General features: G+C 38.4%; 1 protein-coding gene across 1 annotated transcript in view; it reads left to right on the forward strand.

The window, feature by feature from the left end:
- Window positions 1-27,113, forward strand: part of ALK (ALK receptor tyrosine kinase) — a 281,164-nt gene that overhangs the window by 58,090 nt on the left and 195,961 nt on the right. Inside the window, exon 3 of the mRNA XM_055816565.1 lies at window positions 2,144-2,308. Within this exon, the coding sequence (XP_055672540.1) occupies window positions 2,144-2,308 (165 nt within the window). The remainder of the gene's footprint in view (window positions 1-2,143; window positions 2,309-27,113) is intronic.

A 27,113-nucleotide genomic window follows, 5' to 3' on the forward strand; every position in this document is an offset into this window, starting at 1 on the left:
ACTGAATGGGGGAGCCGAGCTGGCTATCGAGTACGTGTAGGCACCATAATCAAACTGTCAGGGGGAGAGGGCCGGAGGAGGAAAACGAAAGTGCCTGTGGATGTCCATGAAGGGCTTCTCTGCTTGGGGGTAAGAGAGCACAAAGGCTTCTGTTCCCAGGAGCTGCACAGAAGAGGAGTGGAAGCAAGCAGTGACTGCTGGAAAAGTTCACGAAAATAAGAGAGACTGACCGGAGAGAGAAGCCCACAAAGAATGGAATAGTTGATTTGAAATGATTGCTCTTGCCACGTGTTGTCCTTGGCCTGGACTTTGCTTTATGTCATCCTGTGGGTTCTGTCCTTGCATGAGCTGTGTTTCTCCCCCTGCTGTTTTTTTTGACAGTGCCTTAAAGCTCGTGCTACTGAAGGTAACAAAACTACACAGTAACGATGATCTGTCTTCTGTAACATGTAGTTGGGAGTTTGGTTCCTCTTTTGCCTATTTGGGCTTTGAGACAAAGTTTAATAGACTCTAAACACTTTATAGGGTTAAAAAAAATGTTGGGTTTTCCTTTATTTTAAAGAACATCTAAGGGACCAGAAATAAGTGGTCTGAGGTTTGGGTATGATATTGCAGTAGTAAGCTGTATAGCATGAATATACCCACTGTTCCCTGTGGCCTAAATTGAAGTGTGCTTCATGTATCATGAAATTTATATTGATACTATAGAGGCCTGAAGAGTTAGAGACTTGTGCATTCAAATTTAAGAAAATCTGTATAATCCTTGTTATTGCTGCTTGTGACATATGGATTCCTTACATTATATGGTTTCCATGGTGTTGTGAGGCATTCAAAAAGCTGAGTGAATGATAAAGCACCTTATTAAGAAAATCAAATATAAACTGGAAAAATAGACTCTGCTCCTTCTAGCTTGCTGTTAAAAAGGCAAATTAGCTGGGAAGAGTATAGTGAGAGGGCAACGGTATTAACCTTCAGATTAGAAAATATTATATCACCAGGAGGATAGGCTGAACTACATAAATCTGTGCACACTAAGAAGAAATTAGATGTTTAATAGAGAATGTAATTGAAATTTTAAAAAAAAATAGTTAATTTTACTAATGTAAATTCAGATTTTTTTTTCCACGTGCATGGCTATGGCAGAACAGGAGACAGTGTAGAAAACTCCAAAGACCTGGATTTTTTTTTGTTGGGCTTTTTCAAATGGATCTAGATTTTTCAGAAATAGTGAGTTAGTTTAGAAACAGTTTCTTTCCATTACTTTCCAGAATATCATGTTGAGTGCTGACTGTGATGACAAAAGTAAATATATACAGGGCATTCCAGAAAATTTAGTAATCTTGATGATTAAAAGTAAAATCTGTGCAGGTTATCGCTGCATGTTGTGTTAAGCAACATGAATTATGGTGTGATAGTAAATTGGACACTGGGAAGTGAATCACCGTTGCACTGGCAAGGTAATTGGTTTCTCAAAAAGAAACATCTCAGAAAGAAATGTCGGTGTTGGAGGCAGATGTTGGTTGTGCTGCCTGGAGGCTACAGTTTGCAACACCAGATCAGGCTTCTGCTGCCTCAGTAAAGCGTTTCAAACCCAGGGGGTCAGAAGGTTGTTCTGAGGGTCCAGTCGCTATGGCTACCAGCATGTCCCATGTGCCCAGGATGTATGACTTGCTTTGCAGAGTGTCATGCGCACTGATATGGAACATGACTATGAAGCATGTTAACAGTCTGTACGATAATGGTCCTGGTTGAATTTGAACCAGCATCCCAGAAGAGGCTGGTTTTCTGTCTGATTTTATCAATTGACTAAGCTATTTCCTTTTCAGTCTAGATGATACCTTTCCCTGCTTTAGCCTATGATGCCCTTTTATCTGAAGGGAAATTACTGGCTCTTGGGCATTCCTCTTGATTTGTTGCTACCTCCACAATGAACCTCTCTGTGCAGTCCATTTCAGACACATTTTTGCCTGTCTGTTTGTGGACTTCCTCCATTTCTTTCTACCTTGTTATGGAAAGAAGCAAGCCCTAACTTAATAAAGTGTAAAATGAATGTGTATACACACGTGTGTATACACACCTTCCAGCACAGAGGAAGCTGGATTTAATTAACCTGGTATGTTCTATGTCTGTTTTCTTTTTCCAGTATTTGACTGCAATTTTGAATCTCCTTGTGAGCTGGAATATTCCCTTACCTCAAAAGATCAGGAAACCCCCAACAGCACCTGGCTCAGAGTGAGTGCAGAGGAGATCTCACAGCTAAACATCCCAGATGGGCCAGAGAGAGATCACTCTGAGAATACACCTAAAGGTAAGATGAGTACAACTATGTGATGCCTTCAGTGTAGTGTTCAGTTTAAAAAACAAAACACCCTTACTCCCACCCCCAAACAAATCCCTAACAAAAAAATCCAAAACCCCACCCAAACAAACATGTCCTCCTAAAATAATAACACAGCTATAATCCTTTTACTGCAGCAAACAATGAATGCAAACAGTGTGGCAAACAAAGGGAGTAATTCTGCATATGAAAGATCTGGTTTTGTCTAAAGGCAATCTGCATCATATATATGGGAAGCAAATTATCAAATATAGTATTGTGTAAAATCTGATTCAGGCTGACCCATGCCCTGGATGGTATTTGGATGAGAACAGTACTACGGTGCCTATGTTTGAGTTCATTCAGTGTTTGGGAGAGATGAATAAAATAGTGTGATTTCAACTCTGCTCTAGGTCCTGTTTACTGCTTGCTTATTTGCAGACCATTTTAGGCAATATCCTTGTGTCCAGGGCTTAGGTTTTCTGTTTGGTAAGAAAACAAAAGAGGAGTTTTGCCCTTAATATAAGAAAAAAGTTCCTGTCTCCTAAAGAGAGCTGGGAAGCCTGAAAAGAGGGGAGTGCAACAGACTTTTCTCCTTTCTTGGAAGAAAATTTGGTTTGTTGGAATTATTCTTTCTGCTCATCATCATGTCTGAACAGCAACGTATTTCATTAAGATTATAAGTTCCAAAGAGATTTTTAGATGTATTTGTGCTCTTTTAATCCTGCTGGGAACACAGATAAATTCTTAATGTCCTTCCTGCTGTTAGCAATACCTGTTTGAAACCTCTACCTGTGAGGGTCAGGTGGTGTTGATGAGAATGAAGCTACAAAATGGAAACGAGGGAGTTGGGACTACAAGCTTTATCCAGTTTTGTATCATCCACGAATTTGCTGTGGGTATACTTGGTCCCTTCATCCAGGTCATTCTAAGTTGAACAGAACTGGACCCAGTCAGAGATGGCATTTGACTTTGACAGCTTGCAGTCTGACTACTTGTAACAGTTCTTATGTTCAGGCAAATACTCAGGAAAAGTTTCAATGCCACTTTCGTGCATGTTCTTTAATTCTGTTCTCTCATCCATATCAATAGTACAGTAATTTTCTCTAGATAGCCATTATAAATTAACTTCTAAGGCCCATTGCTTGAGTACTGATTGATCAGCAAACAGTCATTTTGGTGAGATCTGTGTAGTGTGTAAAGCAGATGGACCACATTTGTGATGCATGCGAGTATCTTCTAATTTTCACATCAAAGAACATACATGCGCATACCAAATTTCTTGCTACAACGATACAGTCAAGCAAAAGTTTGAGGTAAATCAGAATGTTTGCTGCTGTTCTCCTTTTTCTTAAATTCTAGTGTAAGGTAGCTGCTGCTGAAGTTTAGGAATTAAAATGTGCTTGCTTTGAATAGGGAAGAGTAGCTATCACTTTCCTGGAATAGGGGAAAAAATGGGGAAAACCCATGAAGAAATAAAATACTGTGCCAGGTGAAGAGCAGTGCTGCGTGTTATCAATGTATGTTTTGGATTCTTTTTGGCAAAGCTGTACCTTTTTCTGTATTCAGCTTTATATGTCTGTCAAAGCAGAAGAAGGGGAGACTGTTGGCTGATGCTTAGCCCAAAACTCAGTGTAGTATCAGTTGATGATTTCCAATTGCCTATTGGGATAAAATTCCATTTCTAAGACCAAAATGTTAGGGTTTTTTTCTTCATCTGGAATATAGGCAATTTAGGTTGAATCTTGTATTCTGTTTTCACCTGTTCTGAGGGGCAGGTACCCAGTGTCACATTGATTGAGTGGATTTAGATTTGTGGGGTACCAGGGTAGGTTGTTTGGGGTGGTTTATTTTTTTCTTGTTTGCTTGGGGTTTTTTTTGTTTTGGTTTTTTTTTTTTTTTTTTTTTAAATGATCAGGCATGTTGGACTTAGTAGTAATTTTCTCTTAAGCCCCCCAATAGGCCTGTAGGTCTGCAACTCATAGATGACTGTAACTCCTGTGTATATAAAGACTCATTTGAAAATCAACACTTGGAGCTAGCATCTCTCTATTTTAAATCACTTTAATTACAGCTGCTTGGCACAGATAGTTGTGTGGTCTGTTTCAATCTGAAATAATTAAGCCCAGTAATTCCAACCCCCACTGTTTCCTGCAAATTGTACTTCCAATTATCTCAATCTCATTTCATCTCCTTTGCAGACAGTAATGCACAGAGATAAACAGATAGCATAACTAGATTTTGGGATGGTTTAGCTCATCCTTGTCACTTGGCTATCAAGTCATGTCAAGACATTGATAGAAACAAATGCCTTGGGAATGATTCATTGTGCTTCGTATAAGTTTCTGTAAAAGGTTCAGTAGGAAATCATTGGTACATCTCCCAGAGAGAGACACTGGAAGAACTGTATTTTTGCCCCTGTCTCCACAGCGTGATACAGCTCAGTCTCAAGGAATCGGAACACATCAGCATGGATCAAGCTACCTAAAGGTAGAACTAGTTTCAGGTGTCTCAACATCTGGTTAGTTACATCAGAGTGCTCCGCTCACTTGGCATGCTCAGCATCTTGTGTCACGAAAATCATTGGCCTTGTGAATAGGGATAGACGGTGAGGTGGCGGTGTTTGATACTGAGTTATTCAGGGTAAAAGATTGGAGGTCTGGTTTGCAAGGAATTGAAAAAGGATGCTTAACTGGATAATAATGGCAGGTGAAATTTAGCGTGGACTGTTTGAAATGAGGTGGTGGGAGTAACAGAGTTGGCATATATAAGGACAGATTCTGAGCTGGCTGTAATCACCTAAGCTGATTATGGGGTAAGAATAGAGCTGGGAAAACATCAGCTCAGTAGCAGTCGCAAAGTAAATGCAATGTTGGGACTTACTGGGAAGAGAACAGAAAATAAGAACAATATGCTGTGGTATAAATGTGTGGGGCAGCTGTATCTAGAATACAGCATTCTGTTCTGGTTCCCATGCATCAAAAAATTATTTAGTACAGCTGGGAAAGTTATTAAAAGAATGGAAACATGGATGATCTAAAGTATGTAGTGGCTGTCTTTTAGGAACACTTAAATTAACTAGGGCTGCCCTGCCCTGCAAGAGACATCTGAAAGAATACAAGGCAGAGTTTTGTAAAAATCACAGAATTTTATAAAATATGTGTAAAGGTTTATAAACTCCCAAGTCTCTCTAAAACACCAAACGGATGAGTACAGAAAGAATATTCATTATTTCTTCTAATGCAGAATTGACTAGTATCAGATTAAATTAGTAGATGTCAGGTTCAAAACAAAAGGAGATCCTTCAGTATATAACAGTAAAACTGTGGAACTTTTCTCCACAGGGTATTTTTGGTGCTAAAACCTTCTGTGGGTATGCAAATTGACAAGATATGTGCGTGGAAGAAGAACGGTTACAGCTATTAGATTCTCAAGTATACTTTTTCTGGCTCAGAGTCCTGAAGGCCAGGGGTGGGGAAGTACAACATTTTGCTCGCTCTATGTCCATGTTTCTTTCCTATATATCTACACCTGTCCGTTTTCAGAGCCAGATGTCTGAAGTTAATGGATCTTTGGTCTGTGCTGGTAGAATTGGTGTGGTGGTGTGAGTCCCCCTCACCTCCCAGCCCAGTTGTTTCTTCCCTTTGAAAAAGTAGAGAAATGCACTGAGGGTTGCAGGCCAATTTGGAGAGGCAGAGAAAAGGTGCTATTTAAACATGTAATATTATTTGCTATTCTGTTAAAGCTTTGTAAATAGTATGAAATCATGCAAAAATATTGGGTATTTGGTATGAAGAACTGCAGGACTGTCTGTTTTTAGAAGGCTGTGGAAGGAAGGCTATCGAGGTACTTTGCGGGGAGGGGGTGGGGAGTGGGTTGAAAATTTTGTGCTAAAATGTTTCGCTCTCCTCCATTCCCCGCCATCTTATAAGTGGACCAGTGGGTGATGGAACCACTACTGTATCTGCCAGCTGGGCCTTGCACGCTACATGAAGATCTGCTGGACCTACTAATATTTCCAAGTCAAACTTATGTAACTTTCTGCAGAATCAGAGATTTAAGGTTAAAACTCCACTGATGTGCAAAGATTGATAGGAAAACCTCCAGCGTTGGGATCTGAATCAAGCCTGTATGAACTGTAATGAGTAGGCAATCCATTGTGAATTACTAGACTTCTTTTCTTTTAATTCATGAATAAGCAAAAAGATGCTATGAAAAATTCAAGCATTCTGCAACACTGACTGCATTTATTTATTTTGACAAGTGTGATTAATTCTTAATTATTTATGATCCTTCATAATAGATTATACCAGCAAATGTACTGCAGTCTATTGTAATGAAATACAAGGAACTGGAGATCTTGCAACTGGGCATTATTTCCTAAGGAGGCAGGTTAGACAACCCATTTTGTGGTTAGAATGGCAGAGTCTGTAGACCAAGGAAGTTACACTTTGCAGCTGTGTGGATGTATGGATTTTGTCATGCTCAAGTCAAAGAGTCATTTGCCTTTGATAAACCTGAGATGGGTCAAATGAGTTATAAATTCTGTGCTTCTCAACTCTTTGGTTCAAACCCAGGGTTTTCTGTGCTATGGGGGCCTCTAGGATACAGCTCTGAGTATCCTATGGTGGTTTAACATCCATCAGAAAGTGTGCCTTGACAGAATTCATCTCTCCTGCTACCTCGTTGCAGTGCTTGTATCTTCCTTCTGGCTTTCCTTCCTTCTTTCCTGCTTTCCTTCCTTCTCCACTGGTTCAGCTTCCTGTCAGCAACATTGCATTGCTGTGTTGCCGGTGGACGTGTGGAGGGCAGTAATTGTGGTCTGTCACCTGGGAGCACAGTTGTGGTTTCCTTCAGACTCAAATTTTACAAGGAAGAGGAAGAGAGAAACCACTAGTAGAAACTTAATCTTGTGTATTTAAGAAGGAGGGACCAGCCGCAGCTGGACCCAAAAGAAGTACACACAAACTGGATCCACATCTGTGCTTGATCAAGTGTCAGTGTGATCTGTTTCCAACCGTAAATACAGATTTAAACTTAAGAAGGATTAGAGGCTTGACCACTCCTGACTATGGTGATGCAAGCAGGTTGCGTGCCTCTCTTTTAAATCTTGTGATTCTAGATAAAGTGAGTGAGTTTCTGCTTCTGTTATCTGAAGATTTCAGGACCATGAAAATATGCAGCTACCTGATAAAAATTTCAGAGATAAGTTGGGGCAGTATGACCACCATTTCAAACAAGAGTCAAGTAATAAGCCACCCTGCCAATGTGAACACCAATTGAGACAACTCCTTAATGGAAAATGTAGATTAAACTTTAATGAGGGATGGCAGGGAAAGTGGGAGATGAATGAGGACAGTGTCCTAACGAGCCACTGATTAGTTGAAAAGCTTTTACATAAGTTCTAAAATAAGAAGTATCTGCACATTGCATTAATGTGGTTTTTATTTTTGTAATTATTACTAAAGAAACGGAGCAAGGCTAAGGTACCGAGCATATTAGCAAATGGGAGATAATGAACTGAAGATTATAACATGGCTGTTGACTTTAATTTATGATTCCTCAGACAAAGAAGAATGAGGCAGATAATAAATACTGTTTTGTTTCAGATTATCACTTTATTAACAAAACAGTAGAGTATAAATCAATGCGGGTTTGTAAGAAGTAAGTAGTTGAGAAGTTATTTTTCATGTAGAACTATTAAGAAGAAAAACACTTGTAACACAATTCCACTAAAAATTGGGGAGAAAAACTTATTTCTGAAAAGATAGCTATTTACCTGGGGAAAGAATAAAGGGTAAAGAGTGTAGCTGGGCTTATGCTGGACAGACAAAAATCTTCCCTCTACATTAATCCTTAAGACTGGTTTGAGGATACACCTTGATCTCATAGAATTGATCTATCTTATGTGTCTTTTAAACAAGAAGTCAGGCTATTTCTTCTTTTCTTTAGTAAATCATTACATGGAGTTTGAGGTTTTGACAGAATGGGTCTGAAAAAAGCCCAGAATTGTATTCTCAGGAGAATTTCTGTTTTTGAAGAAAAGTGGTTTTGAACCTATCACAAATTTTAACAAAAAACTTTATTTTTTTTGTTTATTGCCCCCCTCTTTTTAATGCTGGAGAACAATCTGGAATGTCCTAGTCTGCAAAGATTCAGTCCAGATGGTTGAATAGTCCTTAAAAAGATACTGCTATGGTATGATGCCACCTTAGTGTTATTAAGTATTATTTATTCAGATAAGCTATAGGTATTCCATGAAGATTTGTAAACTTCACGCTTTTATTTAGCCAAAGCGGGATTCGGTTTTCTGGTAGTTATTTTCCTCTTTAAGATTTAGCCATTGAGTCTGTGGAAAAAACTCAGTTGAAGGATCAGCTACTTACCACAAGTAGAATAGTAGAAGAATTAAGTGAGATCTGGAAGCAACACATGGACTGAAAATTTTTTATGGATCTTATTGTGAACGAGAGATTTATGGATTTGTAGGGAAGACTATCAAGTTCTTTGTAAATAGAGAGGTTTTAAAAATAAAATATATTATTTACAGTGAATAGTTCTGTCTGTTCTAGTTCATTTAAATTTTGATACTTGGCAACATGTACATATCAAGTGTTACAACACAGTCCCATAGGAATTTATACAACATTAATACACTAAACGCAAACCAAACTTTCTTCCAGAGTCTATTGGGCTGTGAAGAAATAATAATAATAAAAAACCAGACTTTTTATAATGGTCAGATTCCAGCTTATACTCTGACAGTACAAGAAATGGACCAGGTGTTCTCAGCATTTTGCAGCTTGCTCTTCTCATTAGTACTACACTTGTGCTTTGTTATTGCAAAATTATTTCCCTTTAATGAGCCTGCTATAAAGAGGCAAATTATTGTCTCACTGTAGGACAGTGTTTGTTTATAGATTAGGTATGTATTTATATGGACTGTGGATAAGCACATGGGTTTGTTGATTTTAGAAATCTTATTTGTTCATTCCTTAATTCAGTGAAGACTTGCATGCAAACTCAACATGAGGCATTCTGTTCCCCAAGCTGAAAAAGAAAAATTAATTTCAGTGTGCATCAGATGTTAGTATGGTCTAATGGCTTGCTGCATGCCTGTGACTAATGTACTTCAACAAGTATATCAGAAAAGGCATCGACAATGAAGAATAAATGGGTTGTAAAATGGTCTCTTTCTCACTCCTAGAGACGCTTTCTCCTTGGTGAGATGAGAGGCATATTAAAAGGACAGCTGGAGGGAAGCATAACCTGCTTTTGCCTGTGTTTGACCTTTTTATAGGAAAAGACTACTGGATTAACACACGTTTATTATTTTTTTCCTCTGTGATGTAGGGGCAGTGTTATTTATACCCAAATGCTTGTGTACATCCATGCATATGTTGTGTTTGGGAGTTTTTAATTGACCTTTTCAAATATAGAAAACTCATATTTATGCAAAGAATAGTCAATTAACTAAAAAATTGTTATTTGATAGTTTTATTTTTTTTCACTTGCCTGCTACCTCTATTTTCTGTGTATTTTGTTACCGTGCCAGTGACAGCTCATGCATATGGCTCTGTATGTAAAAATACAATGTATGATAAAGGAGTATGAGCAAGCCACTTGGCTGCATATTTCCACTCCTTACCAACCATAACCTAATTAAATCTGTTGCCAATTACTACAATAACCTGTGCTTCTTTAGCAATTTACCTATAAGGCTCTGAGAATGCCTTACTGAATAAGGCACTTCATATGGTTTTAAAGAGTTGGGAGAAGTGTTCTCCATGTCATCAAAGAGAAACTAAAGCACAGTGTGGTTAAATCAATAGCCCAAGGTGGGTTGTGCTCCTAGCTATGCCAAAATTCTGGTACCTTAACCTGTACTAACTGCTAGGTGCCTGTTGCTCTACAGTATTTTTGTCATGAAGTTGGCTCAGCCCACTTATAATAAAAAGACATCATCATATGGGATTTTCTACAGAACTGTTCTGTGAGGTTATGTTCAAAGCATCAGTAAATTGACGAGAACTGGAATATTTTTGCTATTGTTCTTCGCATCAGTGGTAATGTGTCTGTTGTGTTGCAGTAGCTATCTTACACACCTATGCTTGACTGAATTAAGAGTCACAGAACTCTGAAAGCTGAGAGGTTTTACTGCTGTGACTCTTGCCAAGAGCAAAGCACAACTAATTAAACAGCTTTGGAACTGGGATAGAGAAAATATCATGATTCAGTCAGGATCTTAGGGCAGGCTAAGCTAAACCCAAGTGCAGTTTGACCATTTTGCGTAATCTAGAGAAGTAAATTTGGGTAAGGAAAGATAAAATAGATTTTTGTTACTTCTGTCCTTGGTTTTCTGGTTAAATTTGTGTTGTTTTGGATGGATATGTTGGTACTAATGGTTGCATGGTATCTCATCTTTGGGAAGACACAATTGCATGTACTACTTCAGAGGTGTTGCAAGTATTCCCCAGACACGCCTTCAGAGGTTAAATCTTACTCTCAGGAATTGTTAATGTTGGAGCTGACCAAAGTAGTTTCATTTACCTTTACCTTGAAGGGGAAGAGGACCTGTGAGTTTAGCTGTATAATCCTCAACTTTTCTCTTATAGCAGCTTGAACTGGGCATGCTTAATTTATCCTATTCAAAGTAACCGAAGAATGTTGCAGTGTTAAAGATACTGAATGAGAATGGGTTTGTATCTTTAAAAAAATATTTTTCTTAATACCATGCGATGCCTGTTTAGGTAGCCCCAAGCAACTTGCCTAGATTCTAATGAATAATCATCCATTCAATTATGAGTTAGAAGCTATCCCTGAAGTTTCATCAGTTTTCTTTGTTTGCTTTTTTTGAGAGCACAGTGATTAAACAGATGGTATAATGTATGAACATGAGAATGGCCATCCTGGGAGAGCAGGAAAGGGAAGTAAATTTATGGCCAGACTTGCCAGAATGTTCTCTCGCTCTCCAGACCTGCGTGTATCAGAGATTGTGCACTGAGGGGAGCAATAGGGTATAGCCCTCCATATAGACCCCATTCCTATGTTGAGCAACACTGCCTTTCCATGCAGTGAATGACACTGTGCATCCCTCTCCTTGTAAAGAAATCACTTTCTCTAAGGCCTAGTAAGTCCCTTTAGTCTCAGTGGCAGTCTTTCTTGTCTATCAAATGCAAGCAATCTAGAAATGCTTGACCTTTGTCTTTCACCTTCCCTAAATAAACAGAATGTAAAAAAGATAAATACAAGTGATTCTCTTTTTTTAAAATGAAAAAAGACTATTAAAAAAAATAATAATTCATTTTGGCTCAATATGAATGGCTCATATCACTTGCAAACCCAGATGGAAGTCAGCTTTGTTAGCTGAATGCTCCAGTGTCAAGAGATGAGAGAAGCAAGCACCACCTAATTGTAAATGGCATTTCCTTAAGAATTCAAGAAGTGTGATAGTGGGCTTTTAGCCATTGTTCTACGTTTTTACTTCTTCCTATTCTGTGGCTGTGAGCAGATCTTCCCACTCTTCTCACACAGTGAGAGGCTGTCTTTCTAAATTATCTGCTGTAAACACAAGTAAACAAGACGATGAGTAGACTTCTCCAGATTTGAAGAGGTGTGCAAACAGCAGAACCAGAAGGCTTGTTGCTTGCCATTGCCTGTGTTAAAAATAATAAACTTGATGCAGGAGAGAACTACAGTAACTCTGTATGTTGCTTTTAGTGTGGGTCATCTTGATGCTTTTGTGTGCTTCCAGTGGGAAAGTGGAAAGGTCGGGCAATGAAGGGAAGCATTTTGCTGCGTACCACAGCTAGTCATCTCTGGCAGTCATTTGGAACCTTGCAAGGCACATAAACAGGATAATAAAGGTTAGATCAGAACTCCTTTTCACCTGTCACAGTAATTTTGTTTATCAGAGAAAAGCCTAAGCTGCAGAACTCCACTATTGATTTTAAGCAGCTGAAGGTTCAAGGATGTTCTTGTTTCAAGGTGTTTTTTCAGAGCACTGAAGGAGATAAAAAGGCCATGTTAAAACAACATTATGATGCAGGTTTAATTCCACTCAGTCTTTTTCCTGAAGGTGTGAAAGTGTTTGGGGAGGAGGCAGAGGATGGTTTATATTTGACTGCCCTAGAAAATTACAGCTTTTCAGGCTGCCAACTGTGGATGGGGCAGGCTCTGCCTGCCTGAGTTGATCCTGCATGTCAGCAAGGTCACTTCTTCACAGGTGAAAGTTTACAGAGCTTGGAATTTTATGTACTGAACTCTCTTAGATTGGGGGAAAAGGAAAAGTTATTCTGTTAGCCACACTGCCTAATTACACACTAGTGCAAAACCATTTAAATTCTGTACTTGTTGGTTTATCTATCCAGCTGGCTAAGGGCAATATATTTAGTCTTGTCATGTAATGTTCAAATCAAGATTCCTGAAGAATTAACAGTTTAAACAATTTAATTAATCTTTGTTTTATCATCAATTAAGGGTTAAAAAAAAGAGTCCTAGAATAAGATACTGTAAACTATGATGGCTTCCACCTAAACTAATGACCTTTCCAAAGACTAACCAAGCCAAAGCAGTATCTGTTAAGCAAGAGCAGATTGTAAAAACAACTACTTAGTAAAGATGACAAACTATTTGCAATTAATGGCAACAGCTGAGTGAACAGAAACAATTAACATTTTTAATAGCAATTTTCTTTAGAGACATTTATTTAAGTATGAATACTCGTGTAGTGTAGGTAGCTGGCTGTTTCATCCATCCCTGGAGAAAAGTGAATAGAGGTGTAGAAGGAGTTTTAGCTTTGCTGAAGGAATTGATCACCTGTTTAGAGAAAAGAAAATCTGGATCACAGTTACCTGTAAACATCATGAAGAAGTAGTAGTGATCAGAATGGCTTTGAGGCGAAGGATGACTAAAATGTCCTCCAAGACTTTTCAAGGTTGCTGTTTGACCTGCTGCAGGCGGTTCTGTCTGTAGGCAGCATGCAGAATGAATGGTTAACAGTAGGTGTTTGCTGGCCAAGGGGCTCAAGTGATTTTTGTCGTGAATTGAATATGGACTTCTGGAATATTTGTGGTGCTTGGATTCAGAGTGTTATTCTTGATTGCCTTAAAAATCAAGGAAAACTCAAGAACTAAAAGTTAAAAAGTTGGCTGTATAGAAATTGAATTTGGGCTTCTATTAACACTAAACCTCCTGTTCCATTGTACAGCAGGCATTTGCCAGGATGCGGTGACAGGACTAAAGGGTATTTCACTGCAGATGAAACTTTGGGGATCAGCATTCAGGTTTTCCTTGTAGTGATGAGAAATCCAATTGCAAAGTCATATTTAATCTATGGAATTAAATCTATGGAAAAGACTCACATTACAGACAACACTTTTAACTGCTCTCTACTATGTGTTTGGTTTTTTTAAAATCTGAATGTTTAAATGATACATTTCAGAGTACTTTGTGGGTGGGCAGGTGAATGTATTGCATTAGAGGTATGAATTGATTGCATTTAATGTTACAGCCGGTAACTCTTGGGGAGGGTGGGGCATCAAAGAATCACCCTGAATGTGAAGCTGTTAATGGGCGTTGCAGCAGGAATGATCTAAATTACTTGCAAAAATTAACTTGTTGATTGCTTGGTACACTACTTTTATCAGCAAGCCAAACTTTTTTTTTTTTAAAATGAAACTGAGTTACTGAATCATTTCTTGTTGCTAAAACAACTATTCATAATACTGACTGCAGAAACTTTAGTGAACTACAGATTACCCTTTCACTCTTGTAGTGTAATCAAAGCCTTGTTCTGTTTTTGGTTGCATTTTCTGAAAAGCATCATCCTATTCCCTCCTCTGATCTTTAACAGGTATTGTCCTCTTTTTCTCCTTTGAAAGCATCTTGGGTTTGCTGGATGAAGGGATACAAACTGCAGGAAGTGGCATTTTGCTAGCCCAGGTGTATTTGGAATGGGCCTGTTTGAGAAATTGCTGAAGTAGCTCCCAGTTTCTCATCATTTGGCTAAAAGATCATGTTAAGCTGAAGTCTGGGATGTTCCTTGGCACCTGACACTGTCATGAGGCCATACAGATGTGTATGGTGTCGCTGGCAGCCTTGCTGCAGGTGAGAGCAAGCATAGTGACAGCTTTTTCTTCTTTTTTTCTTTTTTTTTTTTAACATGGGTGCAATGCCTTTCTTAACTTAGAGATGCCAGCTGGGGTGGTAGCATAAGGAAGCAATGTTGCACCACTTTCTCCCATCTCTGTATACTTGAGGAAAATGAGTGCTTGTTATGTGCGTGGATGTTCCACACTTCCTGCGTGGGATCAGGGACAGAAGAAAGGCTGGAGTGAGGTTTGTTTCTGCACAGGGTGTTTCTGAGTGTGATCTCCAGCTAATCATCACTGATCCCTTACAGAGCTAGTGATAGACCAGCAACTTAGCCCAACGGCAGCTTGACAGCCTGTACTGCCAGCTTGTGAAACAGGTTCAGGAGGGAAGTAACATATTTTGCAAACTCTTTTGCAGTTTGGAAAATGATATGAAAGGATTGGTGGGACTCACCATTTTTATATTTTTTTTTCTGGAATTTAAACCTAAGCCAATGGCATATAGCTCAGGGAGGGGAAGACTAGGAGAGTAGCAAAGGGGGTGCGTCATGTAGAAACATAGCATATCTGGTTACTGGAAAAACTCTGCTGTAGGGCTCAGTCCTGCTGAGGGCCAGTATCTGCTGTGTGACAATAAAATACACAAAGAACTTCTCTGTATTTCTTAGGACTATCAAATACTTAGAGCATGTGCTTAAGGGGTTTGTTAGGTTGAAATACATGGCTTGCCTCTTTGCAGTATGGTGTTCACAGAACGTGTTGTCTGTTTGATACCGTATCATCTCTGCTACGGAGACCTGTGCTTTGGTCACCACAGAACATATTGATAGAAGGAGAATGACTTGTCACTGGCCCCAACACGATGGTGTTCCTACTCCTTTTCGGGTGGAGATAAGCATTTCTCCCCTGCACCACCTTTGGTCTACAAAGTACTAGCAGTGAGACGAGGAGATAATTGATCACCTTTTCCATATTACCAGATGGCTCTTTAATTGATGAGAACCTTTTTACAATCACTTTTTTAAAAAGAAAAAATATTGCTTTAGAGGAATTTTCCCTTAATTGACAGCAACTTAATGAGGGGTTGTGACTTTGTAATCGATTTTAATTATTGTGTAGTTAATAGTGCTAAAAATAACAACTTCAACTTTGATATTGGATGATTGATTTGTGAAGCCACTTGTAAATAATTGATCTTTTATTCCCTAATGGTTTTTCTGTTAATGCTTTTTAAAATAAAGAGAAAAAAATTCAGGGAAACATACCAGTAGCTAAGGCAGATAATATAATGTGTCATAGTAACCACTGCTGCCATAGCTGGGTTTCTATAAGCTAAGAGCTCTATGTTTTAATAATTAAACCACGAAATTGGAAGTCAGGATTTCTAGGTGTTTTTCCCATTCTATCACTGACTCAGTAGGACTATGATCACATACTGCAGCCATTTTGTCCCTCAGTTTGCCAATAAGCAAGACTTTAAAATAGTCAGCAGACTGTCAAAATGTTGAAATGCTAATAAGGATCCGTTCTGTAAAATAAGAATCCGTTCTGTAAAATAAGACTATTTTACAAAGACAGAGTAGAAAACTGCATCATCCTGTTATTTTAAGAATACATGTGCTCAGTTTACAGATGACAAGATCACTTTTTTCCTGTGCTGGTGACTGTCAATCCAAAAGACCATTTTCTTCTGGATTTTTTTCCCTGTTGTCAATAATACTAGAGGGTCTCTGACTAGACCTTTGTGTAGCCTGCACTTCTGTTGAATCCTAACTGAGAGTTTTAATATTTGAAGTGGAGGAGCACCCTTCTTCATTCCCAGAAGTTGTCAGCCTTGTGGCATCGGAGATTTAAATTACATGTTAGAACAAGCCTGTTTGCTTGCATGTATATTAAATGAGGTGAGAAAGAACAAACCTTTTCAGATCGTTGTTTAGAGTAGGGCCACATCCTGTATCTCTGCTAAGTACTTTGAGTTCCTTCAGAGGGAAGGTGCTATAAGTTAACATTACTGCTCTGTGTGTAAGTGATAGTGGGTCGATGACAGTAATGGGACGGTGAAAATGGATTATCATTAATGTCAGCAAATACAGTTTTAACAATGTTAAACCCATATCTTTGTGAAACTAAATGAGATTTCTCCTAACACAGCTACTTATTTGTATTCACTATGCATTGCACAGAGTACCTCACTATTCTTAAAGCAACTACCAATCACCACGAGGAGTCAAGCAGACGCTGCATTCTCCATAATTACAAGCAATTTTCCAATTGAATTATCCCATGATTTAATTCCTTAGCTTGCATCTGGAGAGCATCAGCAATGTGCAGCTGTTTTGGCTTTGAGAATTAATTGTTGCTAAATGCATTAAGAATGGTCTTGCTGTAATGATCTCAGAAAAGAGTTAAATCCCAGTTCACTTCTGGATTAAACTTTTACTTATTTCGGGTTCTTCTGACTCAACATCATGATACGGGCGATGGGTTTAGTAGCATTTGTCTTGGGTAGTTGTGAATCTTAATTCAAAGTAAACATGTTGAGTCACTGAATTGAAATCATATTACAATGAAACACGAAGTTTAATAGAACCATGCTGTAGTCAGTAAAGGCTGGAGGGCTGGAGATTAATAATAAATTATGTTAGTTGATACTGCTGGTATGACTGCATAGCTATGGTTTGCAAATGAAAAAGATGGTAAATTTGTAAAGTACCCAGTGAAATAAGTATAACTTTTCACATCACAGGGTTCTCTAGGCAGGCCAGGTACTTCAAATATATAAAGAGCGTCTTAGTCATTTGTCCTCGAGGGGACATGCAGACTGTATGTAGACTGGGAGTAGCATGTGGGTTTTTTCTGAAACTAGAAAAAGAAATAGTAGGAATATTGAGAGCTTTGTGAGGCTGAGATTATCATCAGGGCTTTCCATAGTCTGTTAGATTCCAGTGAGAACAGATTTTTTTTTTTTATCGAAAGTCTCAAATTCTCTTTTTATTCTTTTTTTCATTAAGTATGAAGACTGTAGCCAGGGGATTTAAGAATCCTAAAATACAGTCGTGTATTTGCATAACTCCTGTAGGTTAATGAGAACATTCTTGAACTGTACTTAGTTAAACATGATATGAAGATGTGGAACTTGTAAAGCATGCATTAAGTTTCTAGCTTTGACTTGTGTGACCTTTAGATTAGTTATATAACATCTAGGCCACTGTTGTAAACAAATACGTTTTGTGAATTGTTGTTATAAGGTAAGGTTGATATACTCAGTTGAACTGGTTTTGCTGTGTTAATTCAGGTAGCAAAAAAAGTCTAGGTTTTTAGCAAGAAAATGTTACTGTTAAATGAATATGGTTTAAAAGATATCCATCCTCAGATAGTTATTTATCCAAAGCTCTGGAACATAATTATGTGGCTAAATATATATTTTAAAAAAAATCTGCTGGTTTAAGAGTTTTGAGATCCTGCAAGTCCTGTTCATGTGAAATGTGCAATGTGTATGATTAACTCCTCTGAAAGCTTGACTGTTTTCATCCTGGTATTTGGAGAAGTTTGGGCCATGGTTTATACTAAGTCAAATTAGCTTCTGAATAACATCCTAAACTACCTTAAGGTAAGGTAGCATATCCCTATTGAAATTCAGTGTTTTTTCTATTTAGCATGAGACAGATCTGCATTAGTATAGCTGCTTATAAAGAAAATTAATTTAATGAAATAATTTACTTAATACCTGCAGGATATTTGATCTTACTCTGTGGTATAGAGCTTCTAATTATATTAATAATGGTGAATTTATATGAACCTAGAATAGAAAATAAGTTCTGTTTATGTATTGGTTATATTTCCACTAAATTTTTAAGACACTGGTAGAAAGTGTTACTGTTGCAGAGCGTATACACAGTTTATCACAGGTTCAGATCAGACTTCCTTTCTCAAAGGCAAGTTGTCTTTGCTCAATGACAAATATTGTATACAATTACTTCAGGGTTGTTTTTTTAGACTGTATCAAAGTGTGTTATGCTGAATCGCATCTACAAAGGAATTGAGAATCCAGTATTTTATCTTTTGCAACCTTACAATAGAAGAAAGGGGTTCTCAAGCCCCCTGTTATAAACACTATGCTTATCAAACATATTACAATGATAAGGAAAAGTAGGTTCTTATTTATTGGAATAATATAAACAGGATTGAGTTTGCCTAATGGTATGTCTGGCTCGTGATTTCTCCTTCCAGTGGAGAATTGTGTTGTGCAGGTTTAACGTAACCAGGATGCTAAGGCAACAGGCAATTGAATTACCTGCTTCTTGCAAAAGTTTCTTTTGTTCTTATCCAGAAAGCAGCTTTCTGTAGAGCTTGTCTGTTAAAGAATTTCACGCTGTTATTTTGGTTCCTTGAAGGAAGGCTTAATTTGAGAACATTGACAAGTAGCAAATGCCCTGAATTAACAACTTTCTTCTCTTAAAAACTAAACAAATTTTATCAGTTCTGTTCTGTGGCTGGAGATGTCTTACCCCATTCCCATACAAACGAAGCATTGTAGTTGCGTTTAGAAAGCCTGTGTGGGCAACTGCGGCTTCTTCACAAGCTGAAGAGAGAAACTCCTGGAGGAGGAGCAGTGAGAAAAGTGTAGGATTGTTGGACCAACTGATACAATAATTGGTGAGTTATTGCCTCTAGACAGTGTAGAGAACACAGAACCAGTGGGATAAACGTGGCCACATAAGATTGAGAGGCGTTGCTAATGTAATAGTGGATAAATTAAGGAAGAATGTGATGCCTTTAGGACTGGAGTCCTGGAGGCAAAAACTGTAGCAGAAAATGAAAACTCTGGTACATGGAGCATAGTAAGAATTTCTGTTCCAGGCAGGGGTTTTATTGGCTAAAAGTCAAAGTAGTAAGAAGGACTTGAGAGTTTCTGTTCATTGCCGCAGCAGTCAGCTGCGAGGCTGGCGAAGATTTTCTGCAAGAGAGCAGAATATGCTGTTGTCAGTGCATAAAACAGTGACAGCGCCTAATGCAGAGTACGGTGTACCAGCCTGGCCAGCTGTGTTTGAGAAATAAAATCTAAGCCAGGAAAAGATATAGAAAAGGGCTCCTAAAATGGTGCTTAGGGAGCAGGGTTCTTGCCACACCAGGTGAGATTACAAAATGGCCCTTATTGGTCTGCTGAGGGGAGGAGTAGATACTGATGTTTATAAATGTATTTGAAGAAAGAAAGGTAAGTGTTGAATTACAGAAGAGAGCTAGCTGAAGGAGGGCAAGTGTTGACCAAGGAACATGTGAGCAAATACAGGCCACAAATTGATTTAGCATGGAAATGTGACCAAGATTACCAAGTATCAGAGCTGTGCATCAGCCTTGCAGTGAAGCGAGCTGTAATCTAGCTAGTTTTAACATAACGCTTCGTGTTGTCCATCAACAGTTGAAAGTACTGCCTTTCCTGGTATTACTGTTATGTGTACTTCTTGCTCGAAAGTTTCTACTGTTCTAACTTCTGAATTGGTGGTAAGGCAGTTATTAGAGCAGGGTTTAACTGCTCAGCTGTTTACTGCACCTGTCCGTTCATACAGAACTGAAAACACCTGTAGCTCAGGCCATGCAGAACCTGTACAAAGTGCTGCACCATGTGCCACACGGTAGCGCTGTCAATTCTGGCACTGATACTGTTTCATGCAAGTATATCGGCTCTGACTTGCCATTGTCCAGTAGCTGGGTTTTCTCTGCTTTTCAGAAATCCTGGTTTTATGGTTTTATTTTCATGTGGATTTAGATGTCCTGATATAATGCAATTTCTTTTTACACCACAGAATGAAAGAGCTTCCACCACCACACAAGAGAACAGGGTGGCAGTAAGCCACTGGTGCTGTTTGCTTAGCTGTGCCATGAAGAAGTAAAAGTGGGCACATGGCATGTGCATTAGTCCCCCCAAGTCCTCTACCAGTCAAATACTGTCTGGTGCACCATTTACAGTTGGTAACTGAGCAGTTAAGGATCTTGTATTCTAATTACCTGGCCAATTATGTGCTGTGCAAGATTCCCTGCTAGTACTGCTGTGATAGCCTGAATTGCAGACAGTCTGGTGATTACACTGTCCCTCGATGATGAAGTCGATAATTAACAAGAAGGCATTTTGCTGAGTAGTGAACAAAGTCAAAGAAAGAACAGAATTAAGTTTTGAGTGCAGTAATATAGTTTTTATAGTGCTCTTCTCAGGGACAAGAATTGTCTTTGACCTCCCCTGAAATTAAAAATGCATACAAATGTGCAAAAATGTGGACCTGATTTCTTTACACAGAACATAATTTTGATGATCAAAGGGCTGGAGAACCTGACTTATGAGGAGAGACTGAAGGAGTTAGGTCTTTTCTCCCTGGAGAAGAGAAGGCTCCGGGGGACCACAGCGCAGTACTCCAGTACTCAAAGGGCAGCTACAGGAGACAAAGTCTCTCTCTCTTTATGCAAGGAGCCACATGCAGAAGACAAGGGCCGACAGATACAAGTTGCACTGGGAGGTGTTTCATCTTGACATAAGAAAAATATTTTTTTTACAGTAAGAACCATCATTCACTGGAAGAACTTCCCTGTCGCTGGAGGTTTTCAAGATGCGATTGGACGGGGTGCTGGATAATCTTATCTAGGCTCCCTTTCCCATAAAAGGTTGGACCAGATGATCTTTTGAGGGTCCTTCCAATGCAGGCTGTCTATGATTTTAATTTTAACTGTGTAAAGCACCTCAGCAACGTGTTTTTACTGTAGTAGCTTTATCCCAATAAAACCCAAGGCAGCCCATGCCAGGCCTCTTGACGAGCATTCATAGCTGAGTGTCTTTGTCATTTGTGCTACTATGTGGAATTCTGTGCTTCCAGCCCTGAAAATTTGAGTGTTGCTGTCCAGTGATGACTAAAGATGAAATTTTAATTGTTTATTTGTCCTACAGTCTCAAAGTAGGCATTAGACGTTACTCCTCACAGTATCAGGTGTTGTGTGAACATGCAGTAAACTGAACAGAAAGCTGCACAACTTATCCATGTCAGCCTGGCATGAGCTAGGAGTCAGGCAGACAGGGAAAAATTATGCTACATTACAGCATTTTACCTGAACTGATTTTTCTGAACGTCTGCTTGAGCTATCCTCTTTGGAATTTATTAGTTTTTATTGAGGGCTATCCACCTAGAAAATTTAATCCTTATGAAGGAGTTAGCTGAGAAAAATTAAAATAAAGAGTGTACTTTTCTGCCTTAGAAATTTCAAAATATTAACAGAAGTGTAATTATCCTGAATGAACAAATGTTACAATTACAAGTTATCCTCAACATTGTGAACATAATTAAATTATGGTAACTGGTTTAAATGAACTAAACCTGGATTTTTTTATTCTTGCTAAAAGTTAGAGCAAGACAACTTAAAAATATGCATGAACTTGTATAAACATCCTTTGGTCTGCTAAAAATCAGTTTTGTAGACAGAACAAGCCATTTTCCTTAAAAGAAAAAAATTAAGGAAAACATTAATTTCAGTCCAAAAACTAAACTTCTGGCAAAGATCTTTCAAAGACAACAAGTTAATTCAAGGGCTCTATGTTGCAGCTAACGTAGTTCATAAAAACAGCAATCATCATTTGGTAAATTAGTGCCTGAAAATGGGTTGACAAACATAGAAAGTATAATGCAGTAATTGCATGAGGTCTGTGGGTACCAGGTTATTATGGCATTGAAATTATCAGCTAAATTAAATCTGATTAGTTTTATATGTGTGTTAAACTTTGTGCTTAGATTCTGAAAATGCTTCTTGTGGTTGAACATGGTACCATCTTTTGTAAAAGTGTGGGTTTTGAGTCATGTTTGTCCTTTGAACAAGTACTTTATGAGTTCCCACGTGCAGCAGCTTCTTCCTTGATGTTTTTTAATGGCCTTAAAGGCAGAGAAATTTGCATCTGATCTTTCTAAGGGAAGTCTTACTGTTCATCGCCTTAATAAAATTGGTAGAAATAACAGAAGGTATACAGAACTTCAACTGTTAGGGCAGACATACTGGCAGGCTCAACTTTCCTTTAACCAAAAGCAAACTGAAGTAACTTCCCTTAATATCTTTGACATTTGTGCATGTCAACCATCCATACCATTGACGTCAGACTAGGCTGGACTTTTAGAAGGAGGAATACTTATGCAATGTCTAACATCAAATCTGGCTGAAAGTCCTGCAGTGTGATAATATGTTATTGTTCAATTTTATTTTCTTTCCCTATCTGTAACTTGGGACAGAAACATGAGAATATGAAGTATATTAGATCAATTCATTAAGAATTCAGGCTTTTCTCTAGAGGTGTATGACAGTGTGGGAGAGAAATTAGCATTTCCTAAGTTGTAGGAAATTTCTCTCGTTATTCTACAGATTTTTATCAAAGCACAAAAAATCTGTATGGCCATAAACTTGTTTTTTTGTTTTGATTGTTGTAAGCATATATGTTTAGGTATCTGTGGGTTGTACTGTTAGAGAAGCCTTCATAACATGACTTGTCTGCCTCTGTAAACTCTTAGGAATGAAACCAGAATCTCCTGCTAGTTTTGAAGAGGCTGAGAGTAAATGGTGATGTCTGGTGAAGTAACCTGTGGGGAGGCCCTAATTTGGGAACGACAATGGTAATATCTCTAATTTTGTTTGAGACTGAAGGTGAGAGCTCTCATGCCACAGAACTAGTATCTCCCCACACCTAAGATACTGTTGCAGCACTGGTACTGTATCTGCTATATCATACTCTTTGCGGGGCTGGTGGAGAAGCTGTCATGTTGTGTAGGTATGGAATAAGCACCTAAAACCAACTTCCAGCCATGTCCAGCAGGGATGGCTTACGTTGTCATAACCAAGCGTTCATATCTCCCTACAGCTGTGGATATTTTTATCTCTGAATTTTTTTTTTTAAATGCTTTTGGCTTCAATGCCTTATTGCAGTGAGTACCAAAAGCTAATAGTGTGTTCTATGTAAGTTTTTTCTTTTATCAGTTTTCAAACTGATAGATTTCAATGGCTAGACTTTTCTTCATCCTATGTTAGCAGAGACCTATTTAACATACAGGAAATTATGTTCTCCTTGATTTAAAAATAAAGAATAAAAAGAGAAAAAGCAGACTAAGTTTATTGAATTATTTAAAAAAAAAAATTTCAGAACCTGACTCTGCTTTATCTCCATGGGATTGAGATACCTGAGCACTGTTAGGTACTTAACAGCCTGTAAAAAAATCTGTCTATAGCAGATGTGTGCTATTTATTTGCCTTTTTTCTTTAAGTCTTGCCAGACTTTAATTACAATGTTTTATACAAATGGGTTTTTATCTGGACAAAGCTTTTCACTGATTTTGTGGACTTCTTCCATAGTTTGCAAGGTGATTTGTGCTTCCCTTTTCAGTGAGGTTTAGCAAATCTGCTAAAAAGCATTATTGTAATAGTTTGAGTGCAAGTACATCAGGTCTGTGGTACTTCAGAAGCTTGCTATTGAACTACTGTGGCTTAATTAATTTCTCAGATAAAATAACATTACTCTTAGATCACTCAGCTTTCAAAGAGCGCAGATACAGATCATTGCTTTTTCTCAACAATGTGACTTTAGCTGGTCATACTCTACTGATTGTGTAACTTGTACATATTTTTATAATTCTTACTACAAAAAACTCAGTTATAAATGGTAAAAATCAGAGGCAAATGTAAGGAGTTTTCAAGTTACAAAACTCCCTCAGAGAGCTGGAGTGCCTAGAAAGTTAAATGAGTGTCCTCCCATTATTCTAAATAAAATGCACTTGGAAAACATCGATGAGAGGGACAAGGAAATATATTACAAGGGCCGCTGCTCAAAAGCTGTAGGTAGACTCCCACTTGTGCAGTAATTCTGGCTTCACAGCTTAAGGGTGTCTCTGTGGTTTTACAAAATGGGGAGATGGGAGGAGGACTAAGAAGGTGAATACTGATTTTGGTCTGCATATCCTTTTTTTGAGCTTAATGATTGAAAGGACGTGTAAAAATGTTGAGGGAGGGATGCTCCTATAGCAGAAAGGTAGGGCAGTGGTGTGGGATCAAGGTACAACCAAGTCCTGTGCCCAGCACTTGGGTATACTCTAACTTTCCAGAATATCAGAACTTGCAAAACTTGGCATTCAGTTGCTATAATTTTATCTGGTGATTAGAAGTAGACTCATTACACTGGGACCACAGAGACGAATGAATCAACATATGAGCCTTGTAAGAGACAAGTAACTAAGTTGCTGGGGAAACTGGGAATTGTTCCTAGTAATCTTGTTTACTAGTAAATGCTGTAGTCTGTAAAAGCAGAAACATTTTCCTCTGCTAATACAAATTCATTAGTTTGCAATTTACAGTGTAAGTTGATATAAAGCCAGATTCTACAAGAGCAAAGTTTATTTGTAAAGAGATTGTGCCATCAATATGGTAGCTAACTGACTGGAAGGTGTATTCTTTCTTTTCTCAAAATTCTATTTAAAAACCTAAATAAATGCATGTGGAATTGTACCTAAGTTTCATTAATGGTACAAAGCAGAGAAGGTGGCAACAGATTTCTGCAAGCTAACGTGAGACCAAACTATTTTCAAGAGCTGTTCAAGGGAAGGAGGAAGCCTGGAGAGGCAGAGGAGAGGGGGGTCGGTTAGAATCGCAAACTCTGGACTGTCCTATCTGCTGCCAGTGTGGAGCAACACTGTCAGGGGGCTGAGCAGATGTTGTGATGGTGAAATTTATTGCAGAGGAAACAGACTTTAGCATGAGAGCTGTGGATCTGCAAAGGTTAGGGCATAGCAAGAAAAGGGGGCAAGTCCTCTCCCATCAGTGGCATAAAATGGGGTTAGTGACTGCAAATGAACAATTATAACAACTCCTTCCTGGGAACCTTCGCTGGCATGCTTTAGGACATATACAAAAGTGCACGCGTTTTAGGCACACAACTTTGGACAAAAGTCCTTTATGTAACTAAAATGTCTTGGGAAATGAGCGGTTTTTTTAATTGAAACAACAAACCGAAGTTTGGAGTTAGGGTGAAGAGACGAGGGAAACCTTACACCCTCAAATCTGAAGTAAAACTGGCTTTTCTGGAAGCACTGTCTTTACAGGGAATCAATGTAAGAAAACAATTGGCGTGAATGATTGAAAGTGCTTAGAGTCTATACTTAAAACAGAAAGGTTCAAAATTTCTCCCTCTAACTAGTCATAGCTTTCATGTCCTTGGTATCTCTTTAAAACAAAAAGCCTGCATAAGGTCTGTGTATGATCTTATATGCTACAGAAAGAAAAGGTTTCTAAATTACTATATATGAAATCAATATAAAATGGTAGAAATTCAGATTCTTTGTTGAAGATGCAAGAAGAGCAGTCAGCCACACTGATTTATTTTTTGATGGTGGCAAAACATGTTTAAGTAGCACAGTCTAGATCTTGCAGACTGTATTTTTTTTTATTTATTATTCCACAAAATTTCTTGTTTTCCTTGCAGAAATACCCCTTAGGGTTTCACAGAAAGAAACCCTTTCCACTGCATCTGGTTGCATACAAGAAGACTTGTAATCTTTGACTAAAGAGATGTCTGTGATTAAACTATCCCAAAAGCAAAGGGGAAAAAATACCGTTTTTCCTGTTCAGTTTTTGACTAGCGACCCCCTCCCTGATAGAGATGCCTTCTCAGTGAAACATTTGTCAAATAAGCTTAGGAAGCATCCTGGTTTCATAAAGATTGCACATTTCAGTTGGCTTAAATTGTTTCATTGGAGTTGGGTGGATCAGTCCTGCTTTGGACTGCCCTGGGGCATCCTGGGCACTCAGAGAGCCTCCTGCTCTGCCTCTGCAGCCAGTTCTCTTCTGTCTGTAATACATTCATCATCGTTGGGGTTTTATGCTTATAATGGCAATTACCTGTTCTTGAGTTGAACTGTATTTGCAGCTTAATAAAAATTTATAATGGTCTTTGGTAGTTTAGATAGCTTGATAGTTTTATGAGAGAAAGGACATTAAAATACTTAAAAATTGTATCCATTTTACAAAAGACAAGTGGTCTTTCCTTAAAGGATTCTGTATACATTACTGTACAGAGTAACTGATGTTAAAGGGAATGATCAGACATGTTTTTATTACTAATTCAGGGTACAATCACACTCCTAATCATAGTCCTGCCTAGCAAATCACAGTGTCAGCATTGGCAATTCCATATTTCAGCTCAGTGGCCTCAAAATAAGAATTGAAGTATGGCATGATCATGATATTACAGGACTAAACTTGGAAAAACTGCAAAAATATTTTCATGGACGTTGCTTTAAGTAGCAATCTCATATAGTTTGGTGCCCACCCCACCCCCCACCCCCAAATACAATTGTTTTGTTCCTTAATTTTCTCCATCTTTTCTAATGATTTCTTGTCAACCTGGCAGTGGCACACCTGCACTGTCTTTGCATTCTTATAAATCTGGGCAGTCCTGCTTCAAAATGTTCTTGTCCTGAAGATGGGGATTTACTCCCAAGCTGCTGCCGGTCGGTGTTCAGGCACACTTCACAGGATTGCTGGTGCTGCATAGCATTTCAAATAAGATTGGGTATTGATTGAGATCCTGGAGTTCCCCCCCCCCCCCCGCCATGCTGCTGCAGATGTGATCATATAAAGAAATCAAGCCAACCCTGCGATTTAAAGGTTTTGGGATTATTGTGAGGGTTTTTCTT

The sequence above is a fragment of the Falco peregrinus genome, chromosome 11, assembly GCF_023634155.1.
Source record: "Falco peregrinus isolate bFalPer1 chromosome 11, bFalPer1.pri, whole genome shotgun sequence".
NCBI classification, from domain to species: domain Eukaryota; kingdom Metazoa; phylum Chordata; class Aves; order Falconiformes; family Falconidae; genus Falco; species Falco peregrinus.